At 46.6% G+C, this 14,130-nt stretch overlaps 1 protein-coding gene across 2 annotated transcripts in view; it reads right to left on the bottom strand.

Annotated features, from left to right (window-relative positions):
* LOC126278208 (derlin-1) overlaps window positions 1–14,130 on the bottom strand; it is a 109,468-nt gene that overhangs the window by 39,017 nt on the left and 56,321 nt on the right. For both annotated transcript variants that reach the window (XM_049978140.1, XM_049978139.1), the window contains exon 4: window positions 2,523–2,614. In XM_049978140.1, the coding sequence (XP_049834097.1) occupies window positions 2,523–2,614 (92 nt within the window). The remainder of the gene's footprint in view (window positions 1–2,522; window positions 2,615–14,130) is intronic.

Below are 14,130 nucleotides of genomic sequence, written 5' to 3'. Positions count from 1 at the left end.
AGACTGGTTTGATGCAGCTCTCCGTGCTACTATATCCTGTGCAAGCTTCTTCATCTCCCAGTACCTACTGCAACCTACATCCTTCTGAATTTCCTTAGTGTATTCATCTCTTGGTCTCTCTCTAAGATTTTTACCCTCCATGCTGCCCTCCAATGCAAAATTGGTTATTCCTTGATGCCTCAGAACATGCCCTACCAATCGATCCCTCCACAAACTCCTCTTCTGCCCAATTCTTTGCGATACCTCCTCTTGAGTTATGTGGTCTACCTATCAAATCCTCAGCATTCTTCTGTAGCACCACATTCCAAAAGCATCTATTCTCCTCTTGTCCAAAGTATTTATCGTCCATGTTTCACTTCCCTACACGGCTACACTCCATACAAAGACTTTCAGAAACGACTTCCTGACAAATCTATACTCTATGTTAACAAATATCTCTTCTTCAGAAACACTTTCCTTGTCATTGCCAGTCTACATTTTATATCCTCGCTACTTCGACCGTCATCAGTTATTTTGCTCCCCAAATAGCAAAACTCTCTTACCTCACTAAGTGTCTCATTTCCTAATCTAATTCCCTCAGCATCATCCGACTTAATTCGACTACATTCCATTATCCTCGTTTTGCTTTTGTTGATGTTCATCTTATACCCTCCTTTCAAGACAGTGTCCATTCCGTTCAACTGCTCTTTCAAGTCCTTTGCTGTCTCTGACAGAATTACAAGGTCATCGGCAAACCTCCAAGTTTTTATTTCTTCTCCATGGATTTTAATACCTATGAATTTTTCTTTTGTTTCCGTCACTGCTTGCTCAATATATAGATTGAATAACATCGGGGAGAGACTACAACCCTGTCTCACTCCCTTCCCAACCACTGCTTCCCTTTCATGTCTCAACTGTAACTGCCATCTGGTTTCTGTACAAATTGTAAATAGCCTTTCGCTCCCTGTATTTTACCCCTGCCACCTTCAGAATTTGAAAGGGAGTATTGCAGTCAACATTGTCACAAGCTTTCTCTAAGTCCACATATGCTAGAAACATAGGTTTGCCTTTCCTTAATCTAGCTTCTAAGATAAGTTGTAGGGTCAATATTGCCTGACGTGTTCCAACGTTTCTACGGAATCCAAGAGGTCGGCTTCTACCAGTTTTTCCATTCGTCTGTAAAGAATTTGCGTTAGTATTTTGCATCTGTGACTTATTAAACTGATTGTTCGGTAATTTCCACATCTGTCAGCATCATCTTTCTTTGCGATTGGCATTAATATATTCATCTTGAAGTCTGAGGTTATTTCACCTGTCTCATGCACCTTGCTCACCAGATGGTATAGTTTTGTCAGGACTCGCTCTCCCAAGGCCATCAGTAGTTCCAATGGAATGTTGTCTACTCCCAGGGCCTTGTTTCGACTTGGGTGATTCATTACTCTGTCAAACTCTTCATGCAGTATCGTTTCTGCCATTTCATCTTCGTCTACACCCTCTTCCATTTCCATAATATTGTCCTGAAGTACATCGCCCTTGTATAGATCCTCTATATACTTCCTCCACCTTTCTGCTTTCCCTTCTTTGCTTAGAACTGGGTTTCGATCTGACCTCTTGATATTCATACAAGTGTTTCTATTTTCTCTGAAGGTCTCTTTAATATTCCTGTAGGCAGTATCTATTTTACCCCTAGTGAGATAAGACTCTACATCCTTACATTTGTACTCTAGCCATCCCTGCTTAGCCATTTTGCACTTCCTGTCGATCTCATTTTTGAGACGTTTGTATTCCTTTTTGCCTGCTTCATTTACTGCATTTTTATATTTTCTCCTTTCATCAATTAAATTCAATATTTCTTCTGTTACCTAAGGATTTCTACAAGCCCTCGTCTTTTTACCTACTTGATCCTCTGCTGCCTTCACTATTTCATCTATCAATGTTACCCATTCTTCTTTTACTGTATTTCTTTTCCCCCTTCCTGTCAATTGTTCCCTTATGCTCTCCCTGAAACTCTGTACGACCTCTGGTTCTTTCACTTTATCCACGTCCTATCTCCTTAAATTCCCACCTTTTTTGCAGTTTCTTCAGTTTTAACCTACAGTTCATAACCAATAGATTGTGGTCAGTCCACATCTGTCCCTGGAAATGTCCTAAAATTTAAAAACTGGTTCCTAAATCTGTCTTACCATTATATAATCTATCTGATACCTTTTAGTATCTCCAGGGTTCTTCCACGTATACAACCTTCTTTTATGATTCTTGAACCAAGTGTTAGCTATGATTAAATTGCGCTCTGTGCAAAATTGTACCAGGCGGCTTCCTCTTTCATTTCTTAGCCCCAATCCATACTCACCTACCATGTTTCCTTCTCTCCCTTTTCCTACTACCCAATTCCAGTCACCCACGACTATAAAATTTTCGTCTTCCTTCACTATCTGAATAATTTCTTTTATTTCATCATACATTTCTTTAATTTCTTTGCAGGACTTTATAATTTACATTTCCACAATACCATGCAAAAACTTATGAAATATAACTGTACTTACATTAATATCAGCCATGAGTGCTACAATAACAATACATATCCAGTTGAAAAGAAGTAAGAACAGATAATCTGCAGGGCGACCATCAAAAATACCTAGAACAATGAGAAAAACATTGGCAGGATTTGTAAATCATATCAAAAAACAACACTGCATATATCAATTCAAATTATCTCCTCAACACCTATTCCTCACAGTAACTAAAAACTATTCCTTATGGAACCTAAATAAAATATTTTTTAGACTGACTATAATCTTCAAAAATGGAATAGATAATATTTACCACACAGCACTAAACAAAGGGTCAAAGAGTGAGCAAATGTTGACACACTAATACAGCTTTACAGCAGTAACTGTATTGTAATGGAAATAAAATAAATGGTAATTCATCTAATGACATATTATAATTCAGAGAATGTGTGGCAGTTGTGGATCCTGTTTACCCGATATACAAGCTGTGATCAAAAAGTAACGCGTGTTTTTATTTTTCTTTATGAATCTTGATTCATAGTCATTGTCAACTTTGTCACCTTCAGACTAATCCACCTCAGATGTAACACACTTGCACCAGTGATTTTTCCACTCCAGGAAGCAAATCTGGAGCCCACTTTCCATTATTGAGTTTATCTCCTTCAGTGAGTCTTTTTATCTCATCAACGGTGGCAATACAATGTCCTTTCATGGTTCTCTTCAGCCTCGGTAATAGACAGAAGTTGCAAGGGGCCATGTCCTGTGAATACAGTGGCTGAGGCAACAACAGTTTTGTTTTTTTTGCCAAAAAACAAACAATCATGAGCAGGAGCATGACTGATTTAATTTCCTTGAGTGGTATTGCGACAATTCTGGTCATTTTCTCTGGACTGCTTCATGCAAATGGTGCATAACTTACAGGTAGCATACCTTATTAACTGTACAACCATAACACAGGAGCTCGCGAAGGATTATGCCAAAGTAATCAAAGGAAACTGAATAATCTTCATGTAATCGAACTTCTTGAATTTTTTTTTTCGTCTTGGCTCTTCAGGCAGTTTCCATTGGGATGACTGGGCCTTAGTTTTATTGTAATATCCATATACCCATGCTTTGTCACCTTTCGTAAGTCCTGGATCATTGTCGACTACATTCAACACTTTCTTGGGTATGTCTACGGAATGTGTTTCTGACCTAAATTCAACAATTTTGGAACACACTTGGTTGCTGCCTCTTTCATGCCTAGAACATCTGAAAACAACCCCTCTAATGGTGATTCGGTGATTTTCCAGAACCATTTTCTTTACTTCTTGGTTGGTTGGTTGGGTGTGGGATTGAAGGGACCAGACTGCTAAGGTCATCGGTCCCTTGTTCCACAATAAAATCACACGAAATAAAAACTGTCAGTCGTTAAAAACGGAGAACTGAGACAAGGGACGACACAATACAAGAAAGACAGACAAAGACCAGACAAACGGAACTAAAATCACACAGAGTGTGAAGGTGGTTGGCCGACCATGAAAATAAGGAAAAGCCAACCACCAAACGACATTAAAACCCACAGTTTAAAACCACAGGCCAAAGGCCCAAGTCAATACAGGAAATAAAAGGACAAACACTCAAATCATACGATAAAAACCCCCTGCCCGAATAAAACTCAACACGAGGTCCGCCATAGCAACGTCATCACATAAAAGGGCAGGGAGGGTATCAGGCAGCGCAAACGTCTGCCTGAGTCCTGTTAAAAGCGGGCAGTCCACCAAAATGTGGACCACCGTCAGAGCTGCCCCGCAGCGACATAGCGGTGGGTCCTCCCGGCGCAACAAATGGCTGTGCGTCAGCCACGTGTGGCCAACGCGCAGCCGGCAGAGGACGACAGAGTCCTTCCGAGAAGCCCGCATGGAGGAGCGCCACACACCGGTCGTCTCCTTCACTGCCCGAAGTTTGTTGGGCGTGGGCAGGGTGCGCCACTCGTCACCCCAGGCACCAAGCACTTTCTGGCGCAAAAGCGACAGGAGATCATACTCCATAAGGCCGAGTTCCAGAGCCGGTGAACTCACTGCCTGTTTAGCCAGCGTGTCAACCCACTCATTGCCCGGGATGCCGACATGACCTGGGGTCCAAACAAAGACCACGGAGCGGCCGCAACGGGCAAGAGCATGGAGTGACTCGTGGATGGCCATCACCAGATGGGAACGAGGAAAGCACTGGTCAAGAGCTCGTAAACCACTCAGGGAGTCACTACAGATGACAAAGGACTCACCTGAGTGGGAGTGGATATACTCTAGGGCGTGATAGATGGCAACCAACTCGGCAGTGTATACACTGTTCCCGGGTGCCAGCAACCGTTGTTCACAATGATCCTCTAGAGTAAGAGCGTAACCAGTGCGACCAGAGACCATCGAACCGTCGGTATAGGCCACGGCAGATCCGGGAATCTCGGCAAGGAGAGAAACAAAGCGGCGGCGGAGGGCCGGAGGAGGGACCGAGTCTTTCGGACCCTGTGCCAAATCCAGCCGAATGCATGGTCGGCGCACACACCAAGGGGGCAGACGGAGATTGGCCCGGAAAACAGGCGGGAGAGGAAAAAACTCAATCCCACACAGTAGAGCCCGGATGCGAACCGCGATCGTACACCCTGACCGGGGCCGCCTGTCTGGAAGATGGACGATCGAGTGCGGGAACAGGAGACGGTAGTTGGGATGCCCTGGCAAGCTACAAACGTGGGCAGCATAAGCGGCCAGAAGTCGTTCGCGCCGGATCCGCAATGGAGGAACACCAGCCTCCACAAGTAAGCTGTCAACAGGGCTTGTCCGAAATGCTCCTGTGGCGAGTCAGATCCCGCAGTGATGGATGGGATCCAGCAATTGCAATGCTGATAGCGATGCCGAACCATAAGCCACACACCCATAATCAAGGCGGGACTGGATCAGCGCTTGATACAGCCGGAGAAGGGTGGACCGATCGGCACCCCATCCGGTGTGGCTAAGGCAATGGAGAGCGTTTAAATGCCGCCAGCATGTTTGTTTAAGCTGCCTAATATGAGGCAGCCAAGTCAACCGGGCATCAAATACCAGTCCCAAGAACCGATGCGTCTCTACCACAGCAAGAGGTTCACCGTCAAGGAAAAGGCGTGGCTCAGGGTGAACCGTGCGACGCCGGCAGAAATGCACAACGCAGGTCTTAGCGGCCGAAAACTGGAAGCCGTGCGCTACAGCCCACGACTGCGCCTTGCGGATAGCGCCCTGCAGTTGGCGCTCAGCAACTGCAATGCCAGCGGAGCTGTAGTAGAGGCAGAAGTCGTCTGCATACAACGAAGCTGCGACGGACGATCCCACGGCCTCAGCGAGCCCATTGATCGCAATTAAAAACAGGGAGACACTGAGGACAGACCCCTGTGGGACCCCGTTCTCCTGGACCCGGGAGGAACTATGGGACGCAGCAACTTGCACGCGGAAGGAACGAGACGACAGAAAATTCTGAATAAAAATCAGGAGCGGGCCCCTAAGACCCCAACCATGAAGTGTGGCCAGGATGTGATATCGCCAAGTCGTATCGTACGCCTTCCGCATGTCGAAGAAGACGGCAACCAGATGTTGGCGGCGTGCAAAGGCTGTACAGACGGCAGACTCTAGGGAGACCAGATTATCGACGGCAGAGCGGCCTTTACGGAACCCACCCTCAGACGGAGCCAGAAGGCCTCGAGACTCGAGGAGCCAACTCAACCTCCGGCTCACCATACGTTCTAGCAACTTGCAAAGAACGTTGGTGAGGCTTATGGGGCGGTAGCTGTCCACCTCCAGCGGGTTCTTGCCAGGTTTCAACACGGGGAGGACAATGCTTTCTCGCCATTGAGACGGGAACACACCCTCAACCCAGATGCGGTTGAAAACATCTAGGAGGCGTCGCTGGCAATTCACAGAGAGGTGTTTCAGCATCTGGCTGTGGATGCGGTCTGGCCCAGGAGCCGTATCAGGGCAAGCAGATAGGGCACTCTGGAATTCCCAGTCGCTGAAAGGAGCATTGTACGACTCCGCGTGGCGCGTGTGAAAGGAAAGCCTCCAACTTTCCAACCGCTCTTTCCGGGAGCGGAAGGCCAGTGGGTAATTCGTAGATGCGGAACACTGAGCAAAATGCGCTGCTAACCGGTCCGCAATCGTGTCGGAGTCAGTACACACCACTCCATTCAGCGAAAGCCCAGGGACAGAGACAGGCGGCCGATAGCCATGGAGTCGCCTAATCTTAGCCCAAACCTGCGATGCAGAGGTACGGACGCCAATGGTGGAAACATACCGTTCCCAGCACTCCTGCTTCCGTTGGCGGATAAGGCGTCGGGCACGGGCACGGAGCTGTTTAAAAACGATGAGGTTCTCCAAGGACGGGTGCCGCTTATGGTGTTGAAGAGCCCGCCGGCGATCTCTAATCGCCTCTGCGATCTCGGGCGCCCACCAAGGCACAGTCCACCGCCGAGGGGACCCGGATGAACAGGGAATCGCAGATGCCGCCGCAGAAACGATGTCGGTGGTGACCGACTGAACCACCGCATCAATGGTGTCAGGGGAAGGAGGTGCGATAGTGGCGAGAGAGGAGAACAAGCCCCAATCAGCCTTATTCAGAGCCCATCTGGAGGGGCGTTCAGAAGAGTGATGCTGTGGTAGTGACAGAAAGATGGGGAAATGGTCACTACCACATAAGTCGTCATGGACACTCCAGTGGATGGATGGTGAAAGTCCGGGGCTGCAGATAGAAAGGTCGATGGCCGAAAATGTGCCATGGACTACGCTGAAATGTGTCGGCTCTCCCGTGTTTAAGAGGCAGAGGTCAAGCTGCGAGAGAAGAGTCTCGACATCTCTACCCCGGCCAGTAATCGCGGCACTACCCCACAGGGGGGTTATGGGCGTTAAAGTCGCACAGTAACACAAAAGGAGGAGGCAGTTGTGCTATCAATGCAGCCAACACATGACGCGAGACATCACCATCTGGCGGAAGATACAAACTGCAGACAGTAATAGGCTGAGGCGTCCACATCCTTACAGCGACAGCCTCTAAAGGTGTGTGAAGAGGTACACATTCGCTGTAGACAGAGTTAAGGATGTAGACGCAGACTCCACCAGATACCCTCTCATAAGCTGCCCGGTTCTTGTAATAACCCCGATACCCACGTAGGGCAGGGGTCCGCATTGCCGGAAACCAAGTTTCCTGTAGGGCAATGCAGAGGAAAGGGTGACTGCTGATGAGTTGGCGAAGCTCAGCAAGGTGGTGGAACAAAGCGCTGCAGTTCCACTGGAGTATCGCTTTGTCCATGTCCGAAAAAGGCGTGAAGGGGCCGAGGAGGCAGATCACGCCACTGGGTCACCTGCTGCCACCGATGGAGGACCAGTACAATCTGCTTCCATGGTGTCCGAGGGTCCGGCGAGATCCAGGTCCTCAGCGGACACCCGGATCTCCACCTTATCCTCGGACGCAGAGCCTGTAGGGAGCAGTGGGGTGGATGCCACCGCGTGGTCCTTGGCCTTAGAGGTCTTCTTCGTCTTGTCTCTCTGGTCCTTGGGTTTCATTGGCTGGGAGGGCTCCAATGAGTCAGTCTTCGGGACGGAGGAGGAGCGGGAAGCCCTGCGACCAGCCGCTGGTCTGCTTTTCTTCCATTGGCTGACGTCACCCTTCACAGAGGCGGAAACCTGGGAAGGAAGGGACCCAAGGGACCCTTTACGTGCTATTCGAGCCGGGGAAGTTTGAGGCTTCCCCAGCTTAGAAGTGGGGACTGATGTCCCTGATGGTTGGGGGGGGTTGCTGCTCCTGAGGCAGGTAGTGCAGGAGCAGCAGGGAGTGAAGTGCCCCCCACCATCAAGGGGGCAGGTGTAGCATTCCGGCTCTGAGAGGTGGCAGTCTGAGGGAGAGCTAATGGGGCCATAACAGTAGTAGCTGCGGCGTAAGAGGCAGTCATTCGAACAGGATGGAGGCGTTCGAACTTCTGCCTGGCCTCAGTGTATGTCAGGCGGTCCAGGGTCTTATACTCCATGATCTTGCGCTCTTTCTGGAAGATCCTGCAGTCCGGCGAGCAAGGCGAGTGGTGCTCTCCGCAGTTTACACAGATGGGAGGCGGAGCACATGGAGTATGGGGATGTGATGGGCGTCCACAATCTCGACATGTGAGGCTGGAAGTACAGCGGGAAGACATATGCCCGAAATTCCAGCACTTAAAGCACCGCATCGGGGGAGGGATATATGGCTTGACGTCACAACGATAGACCATCACCTTGACCTTCTCAGGTAAAGTATCACCCTCGAAGGCCAAGATGAAGGCACCGGTGGCAACCTGCTTATCCCTTGGACCACGATGTACGCGCCGGACGAAGTGAACACCTCGCCGCTCTAAATTGGCACGAAGCTCGTCATCGGACTGCAATAGAAGGTCCTGATGGAGTATTATGCCCTGGACCATATTAAGACTATTATGGGGCGTGATTGTAACCGGAACATCCCCCAGCTTGTTACAATCGAGTAACCGGCGGGACTGAGCGGAGGACGCCGATTTGATCAAAACCGAGCCCGAGCGCATTTTGGACAAGCCCTCCACCTCCCCGAACTTGTCCTCTAAGTGCTCGACGAAGAACTGAGGCTTCATGGATGTAAAGGATTTACCATCAGCTCTCTTACACACCAGGTAGCGGGGCGAGTATGGTTCGCTGGCATCCTTAGTCTTTCGGTCCTCCCATGGTGTAGCCAGGGAGGGGAACGATTTGGGGTCATATGTAGTTGCGTTGTATTGAGCCCTGGAACACTTAGAGACTGCTGGCGGCTGGCCGCCACGCTTCATTGCGGGTCATCCGCCCTGATGCCACCTACTCCAAGCAAGGGCCCTCCCCACGGGCGCCACCCAGCCTCAGCAACGACCACCTGGCAGGATGGCCATTGCCGGGAGTCCCAATGCCCCAAGGAGATAGGCATCTACTCCTTGGCATACGTGGGGAGTGAACGGCGCTGGCATCAGCAGAGCGATCCCTGTGTAGTCAGGGGGCTACAACCAACAGGGTACATGGCGGCCCCACCACAACGGACTGGCTACCGTGCTGGATTTCAGGTGATGTAGTCCAATATCGTCATTGGCGCATAAAGCGACACAGCATAGCAGACTGCAATAAACTGCACCCAAGAACAAATCCACGCCCAAGAGATGGCAGGTGAGCGGGACTGCTAAGCGATGACGACAAACCTGGCTAGAGATGGTAATGCATGATGGACACATCGCTCCTTGTAAGGCGCCCTTCCCAAATCGGCTTGCTCTTTGGAAAATTTAGAAGGATGGAGGTCAAACCCGTTAGGGGACCATCTCACAAGGCCAAAACGTTTGAGACTCCTTTTAGTCGCCTCTTACGACAGGCAGGAATACCGTGGGCCTATTCTTACCCCCGAACCCACAGGGGGGTCTTTACTTCTTCCACATTATTGTTAGTAATTGCACTAGGGTGCCCAGGGTGGTGGTGGTCGACGGTCTTCTCAAACCTCTTAAACATTTATACCACCAATAAACTTTTGTCTTACTCCTAGTAGTTTTGCCTAAAGACACAATTAACATTTTGGATGTGGTGCTGCTTTTTCTTCCATTTTTTAAAGCAAATTCTTTGAACCATCTTTACCGAAAGAAAAAATTATCTGAGTACTTGAAAACAGTCAAAAACTAAGTATTCAAAACAGCTAAAATGCAAACGTACATCAAGAAAATGTATATGAACAACAAAAATTAATACATCGAAAATCCTATGAACACAACCCACTAAATTAAAAATTCCCATTACTTTTTATCACATCTTGTATCAGTTCAGTTGACACCTATTAAACTTCATCCACACTGTTCTGTCAGAAGTTTCCATTTGACTGGAGATCACCAGACTAAATTCCCCAACAGGCCATTGTATACATGGTATTTCAAAAATGTGTCTATAAACCTTTGGAGACCGGTTCCTTACGCCAAATCAAGAAAAACCATGAAGTAAACACTTGCTCTAAAATGTGTACCTTAAGATATGAGCACTACTACATCTTTGCTCCTGTGAAACACATCTCATATTGAAAAAGGGCTGATAGCTCTTATTGTAAACATTTTAAATCCCATGTTGACATGATTTTTTTTTTCTTGTTTATGAGTCAGGAAACTATCCCAGCATAGCCACATGCACCACACTACTCCTGTGACTATCCGCCAATCCCCAGTTCTTGTTTCTCCCATCTATGTGCCTCATTCTTGTTATCCCACCCTCAGGTTCAAGCTGCACTACAGGGATGACAGACGTTCCATACTTTGGATTATGTGAGTACTTCAGAAATAAGACTTACCTGTCAAATGCTTGGTTACCAACTGCAAATGTTTTATGTTAATAACCCTCTTACCCCCTCTCCCAATTCAAATCCCCTCCCCCTCTCCCCTCATCCTCCTTGCAGACTTATCCATCACAATTTTAATATTTCTTCACTTTGTCATGTCCATCTTTATTTCAAGATTTTACTTTTCTTGGTTACTGCTGCTCTGGAGTTCACTGCTTACAATTTTCTCTGCAGCTGTTTCTTTTTGCCACGTGCAGTATGTATTTTCATTCTCTCATACTTAACTGGCCTCTCTCCCATTTTCTCCAATGTAATTCTACTATAATTATAAAATTACATTATAGATATTCCTCTCACCCTCAAACTCTTTCCTATTGAACTACACTGAACTCTTACTGGCCTTTCCCCTCAGTTATCTGACCCACATTCAGCATTTAGTTGCTCACACAGAAATGACAAGCACAACAAATCATTATCGTGTGTGACAATATTGTTAATTATGGTGTTAAATAATTCTATACATACTTGAAATGGTGGCTTTCTTTACAGTTCAGTATCATCACTTCTAAAAGGAATCATGTTACACTAGACCTTATGGACAACCTTTAAATTTTAGGTAAGTTGAACTGAGGTTTTCTGCAAAAATGAAACAAGACATTATTCAACAGGATGCAACACAAGTGGAGATCGAACTGGGTAAATGGGAGGTTATATGAAAGAATGAGAAGTAATAACTTGACTGGTTCATACAACACAGTAAAGGAATTCCATTCAGTGGCCCCATAATAGGGGGAAAAACAGTTGCATTTTAGAAACAACTTGATGGCAGTAGCTTTGTTTGCAGCAAGACAGGGTTGGCTATCAAACTGGCAAGACCGACATGGCATGCAGCACGTGACAGTCAATGGGGAAACTTGCTCAGCTAACAAAAAAGATGCATGTAGGTTTGTAACCAAGATATGGAAGATAACAGAGGAAGAAGATTTTAACTTCTGATGCCCTGTACAATGCTGATGAAACCAGCCTGTTTTACAAGATACTTCCTTCAAAAACATTAGCTGCCAAGAATAAGAAAAAGTTCATGTGCACAAACAACAGAAACGATGCGTGTTGGAATGCAAATGGGAGTCAAACTACTGTTCATGGTGACTGGGAAATCAACATCTACAATGTTTTCAAAAAAGTAATCAAAATACACTACCAATGCAACAATGCATGAGAAGAACACGTGGATGGACAGAAATAGTATCTCAGTATCTCATTTGCACCATTCACAAGAGAAGAGCTAAAGAAGAAAAACATTCTTCTGAAAGCTATCCTTATAACTGACAGTGCTTCCTGTCATCCTTCTGGCTTGACTCTACAGTCTGATGAAACACACTTTCATTCAATTCACAGCTCTGCTTTAGCCCACTGATTAGGGAATTGTGATATCAAATTAAAACATCACTATCAACACGGACTTCTTGTCCGCTTGCCACACAAAACTGAAAAAGATTCTAGCGAGGCTATGTTGAAGGTGCGGAAAGAAATCAACTTACATGATGTTTTCCAAACAGCAGAGGCATAAGAAGGTGGAGACTGGTACTACCAAAATGAAGACCTGGAGAAAACTATGATTATGCACTGATGCTAAGTTGGAGCCAGTACTGAGCAACAGCCATGAGCCAGTCAATTCAAACTGTCAGTTGTTGACGCTTTGTACACCGACATGTTCCACACGCTTCCAGGAGGAGGAGATACTCATGAAGATTATGTTGCTAAGTGGCTGAACGAGGAAAACTGTGATACAGATCAAACTTCAATAGATGAAGAAATAATCAAAAGCCTACAAGAAAGAAAAGATGAAACTGATGAAGAGGACAAGAGGGGGGGGGGGGGGAGAGCATGATGATTTCTCACACTGCTGATGCTGCAGTTATCTTCCCTCAGCACATTAAGCAACAACCAGATAATGCAGTACTAACGTAATGCTTGCAAAGCAGATGCATGATAAAGCACACTGCTGTTGATATAATCGTTGTGACAACTCAAAATTTGGGGCATGTTTCACAGTGAGTGATAGTACTTAATATGAACACAAAGGACTAAGTTTTCAATGACAATAAATGTATCTTTGGATTTATTAAAGCCTAATGAGCCAAAATATTATGAACACCTGTTTAATAGTGTGTTTTTTTCACACACAATGAAAGAGATTCAGTCTGGCATGGATTCTACAAGTCCTTTACAGAATTCGAAAAAGTATGTGGCACCAGATGCCCATGCACAGATCAAGTAGTTCCCACAAACTGTAAGATGGTCGTTTAAGGGCAGGCAGCTGGTGTCCAAGATGTGTTCCAATGGGAACAGATCAGGCACACTTGCTGGCCAAGACATCAATGTGAGTTCACTATAATACCCCTAAAGCCACTCTCACACGATTCTGACCTTGCAACAGGGACAGTTATCCTGCTGGAAGATGTCATTGCCAAAGGGGAAGACTTCAAGTGATGCAGGTCGTACAAAATAATGTTCACGTAGTCCACTGCAGTCATGATGCCTTCAATTACCACCACAGATCCCATCAAAGCCCAGGTCAATGTACCCCAAAGCATAATTTTGTCCTCACCAGACTCACAGGACTGCACGTCTGTGCAGCGTGTAAGGACCCAATCATCAACCTGGTGTAACAAGAAATGCGATTCATTTGATGCGCGAGGTCCACAGTGAGAACTCAGTGAAGCTGTGCCCACAGCAATCAGAACTGATGTCATTGGGTCAGTACAAGAACATGTAGGGGTTGTGTGACGTGGAGTTCCATATTCAACAGTGGCCTTTGAACACTGTGCTCCAAAACACTCATACCTGTACCAGCACTGTACTCTTCTGTCAGATCTGCCACAGATTGCTGCCTATCCTGGATTGCACAGTGGAGGGTCCTCTGACCTCTATGTTTTGTGATGGGACGTGGTCATCCAATACCATGCGGCCTACTCATTTCACCATCCTTCAACGTATTTCCATAGGTGCTCAACAGTAGTATGTCAACAGGTGACCAGCTTCGCTATTTAAAAGATTCTCGTTTCCAGCTGCAGTGCCACAAAAATGTACTCTTTGTCCAAACCATTTATATCAGTCGATTTCCGCAGTTGTGGCCTGTATCTTCACTATAATGACTGCCACTTCATCTCTCTTCTGCTTACACTTTTTCTGTACAGTGTCACGTGGTCACAACACCACCAGAGGCATTCAGTGCAAAGTCCCGCTGAGAGGAAGTGCAGGTGACTCCTGTATATAAGAAGGGTAAAAGAGTGGACCCACAAAATTACAGAGCAAC

The sequence above is a fragment of the Schistocerca gregaria genome, chromosome 6 (assembly GCF_023897955.1).
Source record: "Schistocerca gregaria isolate iqSchGreg1 chromosome 6, iqSchGreg1.2, whole genome shotgun sequence".
NCBI lineage: Eukaryota > Metazoa > Arthropoda > Insecta > Orthoptera > Acrididae > Schistocerca > Schistocerca gregaria.
The sequence above is the reverse complement of the archived record's forward strand: the minus strand, read 5'-3'. Positions and strand labels throughout refer to the sequence as shown.